Source organism: Prionailurus viverrinus, chromosome B3 (genome assembly GCF_022837055.1).
Source record: "Prionailurus viverrinus isolate Anna chromosome B3, UM_Priviv_1.0, whole genome shotgun sequence".
Lineage (NCBI taxonomy): Eukaryota > Metazoa > Chordata > Mammalia > Carnivora > Felidae > Prionailurus > Prionailurus viverrinus.
The window spans coordinates 30366822-30384580 of record NC_062566.1 but is presented as its reverse complement, the minus strand read 5'-3'; the positions used below and the strand labels follow the sequence as shown (position 1 = coordinate 30384580).

The 17759-nt window shown below is 38.5% G+C and overlaps 1 protein-coding gene across 2 annotated transcripts in view; it reads right to left on the bottom strand.

Moving 5' to 3' along the window:
• Positions 1-17759, bottom strand: part of UACA (uveal autoantigen with coiled-coil domains and ankyrin repeats) — a 96046-nt gene that overhangs the window by 12555 nt on the left and 65732 nt on the right. For both annotated transcript variants that reach the window (XM_047862650.1, XM_047862651.1), the window contains exons 8-14: positions 14749-14930; positions 13321-13358; positions 10434-10502; positions 7038-7145; positions 6474-6506; positions 5869-5967; positions 300-336 (exon numbers count right to left, since the gene is read on the bottom strand). In XM_047862650.1, coding sequence (XP_047718606.1) covers positions 300-336; positions 5869-5967; positions 6474-6506; positions 7038-7145; positions 10434-10502; positions 13321-13358; positions 14749-14930 — 566 coding nt within the window. The remainder of the gene's footprint in view (positions 1-299; positions 337-5868; positions 5968-6473; positions 6507-7037; positions 7146-10433; positions 10503-13320; positions 13359-14748; positions 14931-17759) is intronic.

The following is a 17759-nucleotide window of genomic DNA, read 5'->3' as shown; positions in this document are numbered from 1 at the left end:
AATATCACAAGACAAATATCTACTAATCAACAAGGTAAGTTTGGCCTGCATACAATATCCAACTTAAAAATACAAGTGGCTAGGGAACATCGGAGCCTCAGGATTACCAGATTTTCTGTTCGAGGCTACAGCAGTCGTCTTAACCTCTTCCTGCTTCGATGTGTTGAGGTTTAACACACAAGTAGTTGACATTTAGCAGCAAGAAGGGCATATACAGTTAGACAAAACAAACAGACGTAAACATTCTCCCTTGTCCGAACTGGGTGAACAGTCGTGATAATCTATGCTTCCATACTTACGGTTACTGAAATGACTTCCTGATCCTAAATGATCACTCTGAAATCAGAAGCATAAATTAAAACATTTGGGTGAATGTTGCTTCATTTTGTTACATTCTGTATCTATTTCAGTTCTAAATGATCCAACCATTAAAACCACATTTTCAACATTCCTTGTTTCTCCCGAGTATTACTCTACTTTAAAACCACAAAAAAGTCACAGCACTAGCAACAATTGGAGAGATCAGTTGGGAATAAACTACCTCACTAGGCATTTTAATAAAGGCAGCCAAGTGTTCCAAGGAAAAATTTTATTGCTCAAAAGAAAAAAAAAAAACAACCGAGCCCCAAATGAACTACAACAACTTTCAGCGCATGCTCTTTGCTGCTGTTTTACCTCAAAAGGAAGAAGCTGCCACCTGTGCCTCCAATACTGACTTTACCCCTGTTGGGAGCGGGAACCCTACCTCACTGCCTGTGAAATATTGGTGTAACCTCTTTTTTCAGAATTTATAAAATACAGAAAACTTTGGAAGGCAAAGGGAGACAGAGAGCAGAAAAGGAAACTGGGGCACAGACCTACACACAGTTAGTAATAAATCCGTCAATGTGTCGGTTAGGAAAAGGAGAATAAGAGAGAAATTTTAGGTACTCTGAATTGAAGTGTGTTTGAATTGCTCCTTTTTTTTTCAAGTCAGAATCTAACAAACAAACTGAAACATATACCTTCAAGAGTAAAGATACACAGAGGTGAAATTTAACCAAGGAAGTGAAAGGCCTATACTCTGAAAACTAAGAACCTTGGTGAAAGAAATTGAAGATGACACAAACAAATGGAAAGATATTCCGCACTCACAGACTTGAAGAATTAATACTGTTAAAATGTCCATACTACCTTGGGGCTTCTCGGCAGCTTAGCCGGTTAAGCGTCAACTCTTGATTTCGGCTCAGTCACGATCCCATGGTTCATGGGATCGAGCCTTACTATCAGCGCAGAGCCTGCTTGGGATTCTCTCTCTCTCCCTCTTTCTCTGTCCCCTCCCCCGCCTGTGTGCACACACACTCTCTCTCAAAATAAATGAATAAACTAATTTTTAAAAAGTGTCCATACTACCCAACGCAGTCTAGAGATTCAATGCAATCTCTATTAAAATAGCAACAGCAGTTTTCACAGAACTAGAACAAATAATAGTAAAATTTGAATGGAACCACAAAGACCCCAAATGGCCCAAGCAATCTTGAGAAAGAAGAACAAAGCTGGAAGTATCACAATCCCACATTTCAAGATAAATTACAAAGCTGTACTAATCAAAACAGTCTGCGGGGCGCCTGGGTGGCTTGGTCGGTTAAACGTCCGACTTCGGCTCAGGTCATGATCTCACCGTCCGTGAGTTCGAGCCCCACGTCGGGCTCTGTGCTGACAGCTCAGAGCCTGGAGCCTGTTTCAGATTCTGTGTCTCCCTCTCTCTCTGCCCCTCCCCTGTTCATGCTCTGTCTCTCTCTGTCTCAAAAATAAATAAACGTTAAAAAAAAATAAAAAAATAAAAAAACAGTCTGGTAATGGCACAAAAACAGACACCTAGATCAACATAACAGAACAGAGAGCCCAGAAATAAACCAGCGCTCATACAGTCAATTAAGACTGGACAGCTACACGCATAAGAATGAAACTGCACCACTTTCTCATACCATACACAAAAAATAAACTCAGAATGGATTAAAGACCTAAATGTGAGATGTGAAATCAAAAAACTCATGGAAGAAAACACAGACGACAATCTCGCTGACGTCAGCCACAACAACATTTTTCTAGATGCCTCCTCTGGCAAAGGAAACAAAGCAAAAATTAATTACTGGGGCCACATAAAAATAAAAAGCCTTTGCACAGTGAAGGAAACTATCAAAAAGATAAAAAAAGCCACCTAGTGAATGGGAGAAGATATTTGTAAATGATATATCATATATCTGATAAGGAACTAATATCCAAAATACAGGAAGAACTTATACAAGCCAACCCTCCCCCAAATAATCCAATTTAAAAAATGGGCAGAGGGCCTCAAAAGACAGTTTTCCAAAGAAGATATACAGATGGCCAACAGATACATGAAAAGATGCTCAGTACCACTAACCATCATGGAAATGCAATTGAAATCACAATGAGATATCACCTCACACCTATCATAATGGCTAGTATCAGAAAGACAAGACATAAGTGTTGGCAAGGATGTGGACAAAAAAAGAACCCTGTGTACTGTTGGTAGGAATGTAAATTGGTGCATCCACTATGAAAAACAGTATGGAGTTTCCTCAAAAAATTACAAAGAGAAATACACCATATGATCAAGTAACTCCACTACCAGATAATTTACCCAAAGAAAACAAAAACACTAATTTGAAAAGATATATGCACTACGTACAATAGCCAAGGTGTGGGAGCCACCCATGTGTCCATCCATAGATGAATGGATAAAAAAGATATGGCATATGAACACACACACACACACACAAACACACACACACACCCCAAGAACTATTTGGCACTTGCAAACCATGGATGGACTTCGAGGGTATTATGCTAAGTGAAATAAATGAGACAGAGAAAGACAAATGCACTTATATGTGAAATCCCCAAAACGAAACAAATGAACAAACAAAAAGCAGAAACAGACACATAAATATAGAGAATAGTGTTATGGTTGCCAGAGGGAAGAAGCTAGGGGAATGGGCAAAACAGATGAAGAAGAGTGGAAGATATAGGTTTCTAGTTACGGAAGGAATAAGTCACAGGGATAAAAGGTACAGTACAGGGAATAGCATCGTAACAGTGTTGTATGGTGACAGATGGGAACTACGCTTGTGGTGACCACAGCATAACACACAGAGTTGTCAAATCACTAAGTTGTACACCTGAAACTAACTGTGGGTCAACTATTTTCAATTTAAAAAAGGATGTGCAGACGTAGTTTGTGTTTGTGTATCTGTATTAGTACTAATAGCTATGTGTCAAGGTGATATAGGTGACCACAATAAAAATGGTCCATAGTTCTATAAATTAATGCCACTTCCACTAATCCTTAGTGCCCCAAGGGTATGGAAAGATGTCTGTAGGCTTAGTTAAGCTCTTTGTTAGATGTAATATTAAATATTAGAGTTTGCAATAGTTGCTAAATGGGCTTATACATGTATGGGTTGGGAGAGGCCTATCTGCATATAAGGAGTTCAAAAAACTTAGTTTGGGTTTATTACCTTTACTTGACTACTCACATAAAAATGGATTGATGAGTTGTCTCATAAAGTTAGTCTCATTCTAAAATACCCATATTTTTCCACGTTTTTCCACAAACATAAGGGAACTGCCTACATATTATATATACAAAGAATGTAGCATTTCTGTTGGCAGTTTAGGAGGAACTTTTAGCATGTGAGAGGACACAGTTGTAGATATTCAATATTTATAAATAATGCATTCTTAGTTTTTAATGGCTGCTGTCACAAATACTGGATCACATGTAAAGTGGACCCTCTAATTTTCTTTTTGAAAGTAAAAACTTATTTCTAATGTAAAAATTCATCAAAATGAATTATTTATTGACTAGAGAAAATGTCCCCACTATAATATGTGCAAAAGTTACAAAACGATATTCCCACCTCTGGCTGAATGTGCGTGTAACACAAGTTATGCACAAAGCAAGTTCTGAAAGGAGATCAGTCAGGTACTAAGAGTGCTGGGATCATAGGTGTGTTTATCTTCTGTTTTTAGTCTAATAATATTTTCTAAATTTTCTAAAAGAAATTATGTATTGTTTTTATGAGAAAAAATGTGTTATTTTTCTATATTATAATCTTACTGAAAATTATAGACTTGACTCCAAGTTTGTCTACAGCTCCAGAAAAACATGTTAGTCTTAAGAGGTGAGTGTCCGCTCGTAGAAGAAAATACAAAAATAGTACTCAATTATAGGTATCCAACTTTGATCAATACTTCAAAAATCCTATATTCACAACTGTATTTTCTCATTCAAGCCATACTGAAGATAAAACTAGTCAGACTGCCTGGGTTCAAGTTCTGGCCCTGCCACTTACTATTTATAGAGCCCCTCCATGCCTCAGTCTCCTCACTTACAAAGCAGAGTTAAAGTAAAATCTACCACACAGAGTCGATGTGTTTATGAAATGCATGCAAAGCGCACAGAGCAGTTCCTGGCACATGGTTGGTGCTATGAGCTGTTAACTGTTACAAGTTTCACTATTAACCTTAAAAACAAACATGTTCAAATGTGAAAGACAGAAGCCACTATACTAGTTCTAAATTAGCCTATAAACCTGTATCTCTGAATAATCTTCAGGATTCAGTCATATAAATGCAAACATGCTTTTATTTTTTTCAATGTATCGAGGCATAAAATACATGAATATTAAGTGCACAGTGCAATACATTTTCTGCATATGCGCACCCTGTGTAATCACAACCCGGATCTAGAACATTCCCTGCACCCTCAGAAGCTTCTTCATACCTCTAGTCAGTAACCCACCACCAAAAGGTGGCCTCTACTCTGACCTCGTTCACTACAGATTTGTTTTGTCTGATTCCGAATTTCATAAAAATGGAATCATGAAGTATGCACTCTTTGTGTCTGATTTCTTTCACACAACATTATGTCTGTGAGATTCATCCATGTCTTTACTTTTTGTCATAGCTACATGCATTTTTTTCATTTACAAAGACAAAAATTACTTTTGTTATGTCCTTTGGAGTTCTATTCCCCAATGAAGATGAAAGATTCACACTGAACCAGCCACCTTCTTCAGTGACCCCAGTGATGAACATTTATAAAATATATATTACGGCCTTTCAGAACAAACCTGTGCAGTTAAAAATCGGGAGAGTGCTCACTGTTGGTGCAAGAAGTGTGGGTAGTGACAGGAAGTAAGAATGAGGAGGCTTTTAGGTATTGGAGATGTTCTGCTTCTTGATCTCAGTGTGTTTGACTTATGAAAGTTCTTCAACACATATACACTTTAACAAGTGTACTCTATAATGTATACTGTATTTAACCAAAAATTTTTTTTTAAAAAACCATGACTTTGGAAAACATAAGAGCTAACTGATCCAACCAAAGTTGAGCATACGATCTAAGACTTATTAAGACACTACTCTCACCAAAGTGGTCTACTTAAGGCATATATACACAGACTCCTGAGATAAGCCTGGAAAGATACTATTCATTTATGACACTTTGTTATTATCACTATCACAATCATTGCAGATTTACAGGTAAAAGTATGAAGTTTTGTAAAGGTAAAGATGGACAAAGAGAAAAGCTAGGGAAGAGATACTGGGGCGGAAGAGAATGCCAGGCATACATTGGTCAATTTCAGGCGTCTCGTTTAACCTTTACAACAACTCTATGGAGAGGGGGACAATCCCCCCGATTTTGCGAAAGCGGTAGCAAGCTCAGAGACTTTAAATGAATTGCCCGAGTTTGCACAATAAAGAAAAAAGCGATCATTCAAATTTAAGTCTGACTCCAAGCTCCTTATCACTGCCCATTTTGTGTTATATGAAATAATTTATTTAAGCTTTCTATACCTCAAAATATTTAAATCTATTTTTCAGAGCCTCGATAGTTCTCAGGCTTTCTTCATGTTGCTTTTCTTTAGCTGCCAAAAGGGACTTCAGCTTTTCTTTCTGAAATGGAAAGGAATAAATACAGAGCAAAATCATTCTGTGCTTGCAACTGGGTTAAAAATGGGTTTCAGAAAATGTGAATTAAAATTACTTTAATTTTTTTTTAGTATTTTTAACTATTAGTAGAGTTGAAAATTTCTACAAGTATACTAATATAGAACACATACCAACAATACTATGAAAAATTCAAATGTCCGTTGTTTGTTTTAGATCTTATTATTTTCAGACATTTTGTTTGTAGTGTTTAGAACTTTACATCTTTTCATAAGAAGTTTCACAGAAAATCAGGCATTCAGAGGCAGTGACAACAAAATGTTTATGATAACCCATGCTACTGTACTTAACGTGTATTTTCACATCACACGTACGTTTTGTTTTCCCCTTTAAGCAATACCCAGAAACAGAATCCTCATCCCCAACTCAGTTCAAGATTCAAACCTCTCCAGCAGAACCATTTTCCATTTACATAAGATTTTATATCTTTAAAGTAAAACCTATCATCCTACCTCACTCTCCAGATCATCAGCAACCATTACTTCCTAAATTTAAAAAGAAGAAATGTACTTTCGTTATTAAAAGGCATGAACTTGGCGAGTATCATTTTAAAAGACTAGCGTGTGTCTTTAGGATTGGGAACAAGGACACAAGAAGCACACGTCTCTAGGTGACCAATTCTGTGGTCTGAGCTTTCATTTGTTTTTCCCACTAACCAGGCTCAGATGCACTGATTCTCCTGAGAACCCATCACTTATCACTCCTACTTCCTCCTCTTCCTCACGTCTTTTGTCTGCTCCTTCCTCTCCAATCCCGGGGCCCCACTAGAGTTCAGAGCTTTGCTATCACCATCTACCTACCAACAGTATTTCTCTGTTCTTACATGTGACACTGAAAGTTTCCTGTAAAGATCCCAGTAAGATATAACTTTCCTCAAGGGCAAGGACCTGGCTGTACCTCCTTTAGCATCTAGCACGGTGACTTAACGTGACAGGCGATCATTAACGATTTGTTGTCAAGGACGATTACCGGTAGTAAAACATTTAAAAAATTTTTAGATGAGGTAGATTCTTTACCTCATTCAGCTGTAGTTGTAAACCGTTGACTTTATCCAGTAATATTCTCTGTTCTTGCTGAATTTTTCTCAACCTCTCTTTCAAATCTTCATTTTCAATCTCCAAATCCTTAAATAGTAAAGATAACAGGTGCTAGACTGGCCTTAAAAGAGCAATTCTTATGGAAGAAAATTTTAGTAGTTTGCTATCATGTATGGATATATACATCTATAAAACGGCTTTAAGTCCAAATACACAATAGTTTCGATGACATTTAAATGATCTAAAATTTGTAGATCAGAAATCATACACAGGCATACTCATTTTATCGTGCTTCGCTTTACTGTGCTTTGCAGACACCGTGTTTTTTACAGATTGGAAGTTTGTGGCAACCCTGCACTGAGCAAGTCTACGGGTGTCATTTTTCTAACAGCATTTGCTTACTTTGTCTCTGTGTCACATTTTGGTAACTCTCTCGATGTTTGAAACTTTTTAATTGTATTTGTTATGGTGACCTGTGCTCAGTGATCCTTGAGGATACTACTGTAACTGTCTCGGGGCACCATGACCTGTGCCGATCTCAGATTATAAACTTAACCAACGAATAGTGTGTACGTTCTGACTGCTCTACCCACTGATCCTTCCTCTACCCCTCTCACTCTCCCTCTCCTCAGGCCTCCCTAGTCTCTGAGACACTGAAATTAGGCCAATTAACAACCCTACAGTAGCCTCTAACTGTTCAAGTGAAAGGAAGAATCACATGTCTCTCACCTTAAATCAAAAGCTAAAAATAATTATGCTTGAGGAAGGCATGTCAGAAGCTGAGAAAGGCCCAAAGTTGGCTCTCCTGTACCAGTTAGCCAAGTCGTGAATGCAAAGGAAAAGTTCTCGAAGGAAAAAGGGCTACTCCAGTGAACGAATGAATGATAAGAAAGCAAAACAGACTGACTGCTGATATGGAGAAAGTTTTAGTGGTCTGGATAGAAGATCAAACCAGAACCATCCACAACATTCCCATAAGCCAAATCCAGAGCAAGGCCCTAACTCTCTTCAATTCTATGAAGGCTGCTAACATATCATCCATGCTACAGCTCATGGATCAAGGAGTAATTTCAACTTTCAAGGCTCATTAGTCAAAAAAATACATTTTGGGGGTGCCTGGGTGGTTCAGTCGGTTAAGCATCTGCCTTCGGCTAAGGTCGTGATCTCACGGTTTGTGAGTTCGAGCCCTATATGGGGCTCTCTGTTGTCCGCATAGAGACCACGTCAGATCTTCTGTCCTTCTCCCTCTCTCTGCCCCTCCTCTGCTTCTTCGCTTTCTCTTGCTCTCTCAAAAATAAATTTTAAAAAATTTTAAATAAAAAAAAATAAGTACATTTTGTATGTATTGTATGGCTGCCTTAGATGGAGATTCTTCTGATGGATCTGGGCAAAGTAAATTGAAAACCTTCTGGAAAGGATTCACCTTTCTAGATGCCATTAAGAACATATCAACATTAACAGGAGTTTGGAAGAAGTGGATTCCAACCCTCATGGAGGACTCTGAAGGGTTCAAGGGGAGGAGCAGAAAGAGAATCTCAAGCAGGCTCCACGCTGTCAGCATGGAGCCAGACATGGGCCTGGAACCCATGAACCTTGAGACTGTGACCTGAGCCGAAATCAAGGGTAGGACGCTTAAATGACTGAGCCACCCAGGCATCCTGGATCAGCTTCAATTCTGAAAGGAGTTCTACTGTGGGGAAAATGCTACCAAACAGCATACTACCAAGAAAACCTTTGCTAAAGGAAGAGTTCATCGATGTGGCAAACTTCATTGTGATCTTATTTTAAGAAATGGCCACACTCACTTCCACCTTCAACAACTCACCACCCTTATCAGTCAGCAGCCATCAACACCAAGGCAAGACTCTCACCAATAAAAAGATGACAGCTCACTGAAAACTCCAATGATGTCTAGCATTTTTCAGCAATAAAGTACTTTTATTTTTTTGTCTTTTTTCTTAAAAAAAAAATATTTATTTAAGCAATCTGTACACCCATCATGGGGCTCGAACTCATGACCCCAAGATCAAGAGTCGCACGCCCTTCTGACTGAGCCAGCCAGGTTCAGCAATAAAGTATTTTTTTAATGTTTATTTATACTTATTTTTGAGAGACAGAGAGGCAGTGAGAAAAGGAGACAGAGAATCCCAAGCAGGCTCCACATTGTCAGCACAGAGCCTGATGAGAGGCTCGAGCTCACAAACTGTGAGATCATGACCTGAGCTGAAATCAAGGGCCAGACACTTAACCAACTAAGCCAGCCGGGTGCCCCAGCAACAAAGTATTTTTAAATTATGATATATATATTGGGTTTTTTTTTAGATACAACGCTGCGTCACACTTAACAGGCTACGGTAGAATGCAAAAATAACTTTTATATCTACTGGGAAACTAAAAAGTTCATTTGACTCGCTTTATTGCAATATTTGCTCTGCTGCAATATTCACTTTATTGCGATGATCTGGAACTGAACTGCAGTCTCTCCGAGGTATGCCTACAGACGACGGTCCTGTGCTGTCTAGTTAATACAAGCATATACAACACAGCAAACCACCATGATTCTAGTAAGTACAAAATAAAAGAATCACCTGGAAATAGAAAATAGAAGAATATGCCACTTTAACTTCTGTTTAACATCTGTCAAGTTCATGCGAGTGTTCTACTGCTTTTGCTAACCTAATTATTATTTCAGTGCTCTGATGACACGTTTGAGGCTCCAATTTAGGGCTATAGTTCACTTTCTTAATACCACATAGTAAACTAAAAAAGCCCAAATAAAATGCTTTTGTTTTACCATATGGAAAACAGCTATACAATGTATATTTTAACGGTGTTTCAGTCATAAAATAAGCCGTTTAATTATGGAATCTTCCTCTGACATTAATCCACATAATAATTATTTTTTGAACACTTTGACGAACATAAAATATTGTGTGCTTAACAAAGGATTTTTTTTGATCAAAATAAAAAATGCTTGCATTAGACAAAAGTAAATATTTACATTAATAACCATCATTTTTAACCACAATATTTAAACTTGTATTCATTTTTTAAAATAAATACAAATTTAGAATTTATGGCCCAAAACAGATATATTTATTCAAATCAACAAAAAGTTACATAAAGTTGTTAAATTATTTGCTCCTAATACATATGAAAACGATACTTTCGGTAAGATAATACAACCCAACCATTTGTTTCAAACGTCAATTCTTTTAGAAGATATGGCAAGAAAACAGAATCACAAAACATAACAGGCTGCCCTCCTTTCTCCCACTCATTTTCTCTCGTTTCTTTTTCCTTCTCCTCACCCGACCCCGCTACAAACAACACTGCCGTTCGCTGCAAAGGAAGACACCACTTTTTTCTTTTTACCTGAATGTTTGGATGCTCCCTCTGACCTGACTTCATATTTACTTCATCTAGCATGTATGGCAAATTTCGCTTTGGTGAAACATAAGAAAACACAGGTTAGCAAGTAGGAAAATACAGAGAAGGACATTTTCCTCAGTAGGCAATGATCTCCAATCAGCGCTCTGAAGCTTATCCAACGCTAAATTTTGCTGTACAAAACACAAGGTGGCAGTGTTTCCACTTAAAACTCCAAATGGACGGCAACTCTTAAGTTTTAAATAAATCAAGTATGATGTATTTTGAAATACGAAGACATAACAAAATTGAAAATCTGAATTGTGAAGGGTTTATTGTAACTAAAGTCACCAAGATTTAAAAGGTAGGATTCACGCTAGACCCAAAACTAACATTGCGCTAGAAGGCATCATCAACTATTCCCAAAGGAAAAAATCTAGTATTGAAAATGAAGAAGGAGGGGGACTTACATTAATGTTAAAATGAAATATGGAAATTATTTACTTTTCTAAGCACTGATAAACTACAAAACAAAGGGTGTGGGAAGAAAGAGAGAGACAATCCTCTGATCAGAGCTCTCTAGCTCTCTGATCAGAAGATCTCTAAAATGACTTGGTTCAGGACATGTCGTTTTGTACACTTACCGCTTTGAAACCTTATTCCAGCCTACAGATGTGCTTTCATAAAAACATGAATAAGACGGCGTAAAACCTTTTTTTTGGCCCCGACTGACCTTTTAATCTACATAATAGTTTATAAAGCTATGGTCTTCCTTTTTGAGAGCTTTAAAAAAAAAAAAACTAATACTTTAATTCTCCAAGGTTTTTTTGTTTTTTTTTTATATTTTGTATTATTTGTCGAGTTCTGTTTCACCAGGTGTTTTAACTACCATTCTGATGAGAGGGGCAAGGTCCCATTAGACAGATACTTCATACCCACGATTTGGTCCAAACTACATTTCTAGCCTCGTTCCTTCCAGCAAAGGACTGTCCCTCATGTGAGATCTGACCTGCTTCCTCATTCTACCTTCACCCCCGCCTCCCCTTCAGGGGGCCCTTCATCATCTGACATCTGCTTACCTCGCCCGCCTCTTCTCCTCCGCGGTCAAGTGCATTATCGCTCCTCCACTCTGACCTTCTACTGCCCCGTGGACATGTTCAACATGTTCCTGTATCAGGGGGCTGGCACCTGCCCTTCCCTCTGCCCTCCTCCTACAGAGCCCTTGTGGCTCCCTTCTCGCTTCCTTCAGACCTCTGCTCAAATGTCACTTCCTGAAAGAGGCCTTTGCTGGCCACGCCATCTAAAATAGCTTCCTGCCCTCTCCTTCTTCATCCCCTAATCCCGTTCCACTTTCCTTCAAAGTGTATGCCAGGATGCTAACTACTAGTATTCGCTTGGTTTTCATTTCTCTCCCTAGGCGGGGAGCAACGCGAGGCAGGGACTTCTCACAGCACTATGATTCCATGGCACTTAGGACGGTAATTGGCATACAGTAGGTGCCTCACAGATGTCTGTTAAGCAAACAACCGAAGAAGTCTTATTTTGAAAACTATACTGTGGTCTTCTTGATAACAGGGATTAGCTGTCCCTTAGTTCAGGAACAAATCCTGTTTACAGCAGATATTTTTAAATGTATTCAATAAATAACGGGAATAAGTGAGTTTTACTGTTCCTAGCAGAATATTAACTCCATGCATTCACTTAGATAACTCCTAGAGCGCTAAACAGAATACCATTCCCACATTAATATTTGACAATTCTTTATCTTAACTATCTCTGTAATTCAGAAATCACCTTGGTCTGATCCCATGTAAGATGGCTGATACAGACATAACAGGGTACAGTTTGTTTTTTCACTCCACTCCCACTTAGGTTGCGTGAGGAATGGAAGAGAAGGGTGAAATGGCTGCTCCAGATGGAAAGGTAAAGTGACGGCAGACGTGACCCATGCATGAAGTATGACTTAATTCTGATGGGTGGAAAAGGAGAACATGCGTTAATGTAGCTTTCGGATTCTGGTGAGAGGAAGAGAAATGATGTTCAGACAGAATGATGACCAGGACTTCTCAGAGGGTACCTGAGGCCTCTCTCCGGGGTTCGCAAGTGCTCAGGCTCCTCTCACTAGAGAAAAGCTGAAAGCCTGGAAGGGAACAGCCAACAGAAAAGGACAGCTGCCTACGCTAGCTTTGAGCAAGTCGGTGACCGCGCAATACGCCAGCCCCCTTACTCTAACCTAAAGAGATCAGGGGAAAACAGGAAGACATCTACTGAGACGGGGACACAAAACCAGGGTGACACGGTGTTTTGATAACAAGTTAGCACAAAGTATGAATTATATCATGCATTGTATCTCCAAGTCCTCTTTAAATACCGATAAGGCGAAAACAAAAAGCACAAAAAAGCAGAATAGTAACAGTGGTATTGAAATCACAGTATATAATTAGTTTTGAATTCTGTTTCCTTCATTTCTTACTGCATTAGAAGAATTTCCCGTAACAGTAAACATTTCGCTCTCTTATTAAGGGAGAGTAGAGGAAACTGTTAATGCCCTACCAGGCTAAAACTCATCATTTAAGAATCTCCACAAGGTACAATATCTCATATTTGAAAGGGCTGGAGGCTCGAGGCTGGCAAGCAGGAGGTGATTTATTTCCCACTGGATATATTCACTGTGTGACTGTATCACTGTAATTGAGATTCACTGTCTCAAGCTGAGTGATTGTATCAAAGCCTCAGGATCTAAATATCTGGGTTCTACAGGGGCATGATTAACTGAGGAGAGAGAATAGCATGCACTTAAACTCAAAACAGTTATGTATAATCACTAACCTGTAAACACTTTACTGAAATTGAACAATATATATAATTGTTAAAAAATAAAATGAAGACCTACCTGTTGTAAAGATGGTCCTTTCTTCCAAAGTTCTCTTCCTGAAGATTTAAAGAGAGAGAGAGGAGAAAGGAATAGTAAAATGGCAGGTTAACTTGGATAGATTACAGACTATGGATTCCCTAACACACAACTGGGTCATTAAAGAAATCAGTTTTAAAGTTTCCTCTAAAGCTTGCTACTTCACAGGTAAAGTGACAGGGACCTATTTTTTACCTGCATTTTTTTCTTTTCTTTTTTTTTTTTTTTTGCTATGACTATGTCCAGGTAGATAATATGCAACGCTAGGAAGGCAATTGCAAAATACGAAATTTTAAACACTTTTAAATTGGAAGGTAATTTGTCAATATATATCAAAAGCTTAGAGAAATGTGTATATCCTGAGACCCATGATTCAATTTCTAGGAACTGATCCTAAGACTTATAAAAATATGCTAAAACATTTATGCATAATGACAGTCACTGAATTGTTACGCATATTAGTAAAAACTATAAACTTAAATGACACATACAGAAAATTGCTTAATTAAATTAAACTTAAATATATGGAATTTTAGGGGCACCTGGATGGCTCAGTCGGTTAGGCATCCGACTTCGGCTCAGGTCATGATCTCATGGTTCATGAGTTCAAGCCCTGCATCGGGCTCTGTGCTGACAGCTCAGAGCCTGGAGCCTGCTTTGGATTCTGTGTCTCCCTCTCTCTCTTTGCCCCTTCCTCACTCATGCTCTGTCTGTCTCTCTCAAAACAAAGAAATATTAAAGAACATATGTGGAATTTTATGCATTAATAAAAATCACAATATAGACAAAATGTTTATCTAGGAGGGAAAACTCTTCAACATTTATTACACAAAAAATAACCTGCAGCTCACTGTAAGTGAGCTTAATTTTACGCATAGGCAAAAGACTGAAAGGCTATTCCTCAAAATAGTAATAAGGAGTCTTCAATGGTAGGATGAGTAACTAATTCTACTTGTGCTTTTCTGTATTTCCCAATTTCTCTTTCATAAAGATAGAGAAATTCTCGGTACAGGTATCTGATAAATATTGGTTGAATATTTTATATACATGTTTAAACAAGGATTCTTTCTTTAAAACTTTTTAAGTAGAAAAGGTCAGCGCTACAGCCCTCCTCGTCAAAAAAATACGTATATACTAGTAAAACGCACTTGATTTGGCTCTTTGTCCCATTGAACTTACTCCACAGAACGGGGTTTACTCAATCAACTGGCCAATATATGCACCAAACACACTGCTCCAAACAAGTGACTGCTAAAATCAAAAACGCAAAGCTGCGGAACAGAGGGAGACAGACCGATGACGTGCATCATGAAGTAAGGTTTTGCTTCTGACAAACTGTGGTTCCACCATCTAAATCTTTCAAGGCTGCTCTTTATTAAGCTAGACATTCCTAGTTACTTTGCTACCTACCTTTGTTGGTATTTTCCGATGCAGTCTTCAGTAAACTTAGGATGTCCAGATTGTCACCAATTCTTGCATAGTAAGAGCTGTCATGGCCCAGGGCATCCAGCAAGCTTACATCAGCACCATTTTTGATTAAGACTTCTACAGCATCTTTACAACCATACTCACAACCTAGCATGAGAGCAGTTCTAAAAGAGAAGACAAGAGGCACAAAAGACCTTGAGAAAGATCCAAGAAGATATTTCAGAAACCTTCCAGGGGCTCCCTTCTTAAAGAATAAGTATTACTTATTAGGGGCGTTTGGGTGGTTCAGTCGGTTAAGCGTCCGACTCTTGGTTTCGGCTCAGGTTATAGCTCACGGTTCATGAGTTTGAGTCCCGCATCAGGCTCTGCAATGACAGTGCAGAGCCTGCTTGGGATTCTCTCTCTCCCTCTCTCTCTCTCCCACTCCCCCCACCCCGCCTCTCCAAAAAATAAAGGAACTTAAAAAAAAAAAAAAAGAAGAGGTATTACTTTAAAAAGTCATACTTGTTATACATACCGATTTTACCTCATAGATTTAGCTTCTATTTTAACTTCATCACATTTACAAAAACATTTGCTGTGTGTCTTAGTTTGCAGAACTGAAAACCTCACATCACCTTACATACGCTTGTTGCTGCCGCTGCCGAACTCACCGCAAAATCTTCCAAAACGGATACCGTCACCCATCCATTCAAAACCCATAGCTATAAACCCACACTATGCGAGTCCCTTCATGAACTGAACCTTGTATCATGCAAACCTCTTCACAGCGTCCCTTCTACTCCAAAACAAGAATCAGATTCCCGTTCTGATTTCTCTCCTTGGAAGAGCTTGCCTTCTCCTAACCGGGGACCTTCGCATCCCCACACTTAATTTCAAAACCTGCCTCCTCTATAAACCTTCCTCCACTATCCCCATTATCATGGACCACCGTAATAGGATCATTAGCACTGAAACCCTTTGCAAATAGTAATAATGTAATTACACAACTGAATCATCATGGAGATGTGGAAGGACACTGGAAATTATTTTGTTCCATTCCTAGTTTTACTGCTGAGGAAACTAAAACATAACGAAATGGAGTGACTTATCCTATGTCTAACACTGTCTTTGACTGTGAACATTGGATTTTGTAAGGAAATGGACTCTTGCCTTATTCTTTGTATACTCTGTTTCTCTTCTCACTCCCCAGTAGTTGCTGGAATACAATTTTATATCCACCAGGCACCAACAAAGTTTTTTTTTTTTAATTAGGGAAAAAAATGTTATAGATAAGACAGGAAAATAAAGAAATACAGAGTGTCAGAAACTAAGATTTTAATTTATTTTTAAAGCCATCTGCTACCTAGCCTATTTAATACACATTGCCCTCCCTTACTCTGTGTGTGTGTGTGTGTGTGTGTGTGTGTGTGAGAGAGAGAGAGAGAGAGAGAGACAGAGACAGAGAGACAGAGAGAGAGAGACAGAGACAGAGAGAGAGACATTCAAGTGCTTGGGAAAATATAAGATTAAAAAATAATAATAACATGGATCAACCAGATCATCCCTCTCTGATCCTAAACTTTATTTTTAAACCAAATGTTCTTAGTCATGCTTAGAACCAGATTATAGTATCTGCAAAAACAAAGTAATGCAAAAAAGCCACTTCCTTAATAATCACATTAATGATTTAATTGCTTAAGAATTTCCTCCTTTGAGAGGTCTGAACAATACAAACAAGTAGAACTATAAAATCTGACATCTAAAGACTATTTTATTATACTTATCTGCCTCTAGTGAAATACAAAAAACAGGATACATGTTTAGAGGAATAAAACTAAGTCAAACGAAAGCAAAAATTTTACCAGTCATCATTTACAAAACGCCAAAAATGTGTTATAAATTATTGTAATGCTTCAACTAGGGGATGGGATGCATTTCAGATACTTCGTTGTCAGAAGCGTGACCATGAACATGAGAATTAATGCAGCGCCACAATACACTAGACCTACAGGAGGGGAAACGGAGAATTACAGACAGAAAGGGCTAGTGCACACCAAATAAAATGACATCGGACACAGAAGCAAAAATAAATGCAGGGAACCTCGGGGTACAGAAAGGAACTCGGTTTCAGAGAAGGAGACAGCACTATGCCCAGGCGGGGTAAGGAGAGGGAGCACGTTGGGGAAGTCTAAAGAGAAAAACGGCAAGCTCCAGGACACCCAAGAACCTTTCCTCTCAAAAGATTCACTAACGAAGAAGCAGACTGTAGATGTAATTTTTTATTCCTGTCCCCCATATCTTATTTGAGCACATTTCTCATTGAAAATTGTTTTAAAACTTTTTTTTTTTTTGGTTCGGTCTTACATATTAATCCTTTATTTTTTTTTGATGGTGCATCATTAATTTTTTTTAATGTTTGTTTGTTTATTTATTTTAAACATAATTTACTGTCAAGTTGGCTAACAGCAGCCCCTCTGGAAAACAGTGTGGTGGTTCCTCCAAAAATTAAAGACAGAACTACCCTACAACCCAGCAATAGCACTACTGGGAATTTATCCAAAGGATACAGGAGTGCTGACGCATAGGGGCACATGTACCCCAATGTTTACAGCAGCGCTTTCAACAATAGTCAGATTATGGAAAGAGCCTAAATGTCCATCCACTGACAGATGGATACAGAAGATGTGGTTTATATATACAGTGGAATACTACTTGGCAATGAGAAAGAATGAAGTCCTGCCATTTGCAGCAACGTGGATGGAACCGGAGGGTATGAGGCTAAGTGAAATAAGTGAGAGAAAGATCTGTTTTCACTCATATATAGAACTTGAGAAACTTAAGAAGACTTTAAAATAGGGGCGGTGCTTGATGGCTCAGTCAGTGACTGACTCTTGATTTTGGCTCAGGTCACGATCTTGCAGTTTGTGGTATCGAGCCCCACATCAAGGCTCCGTGCTGACAGTGCAGAGCCTGCTTGGGATTCTCTTTCTCTCCCTCTCTCTCTCTACCCC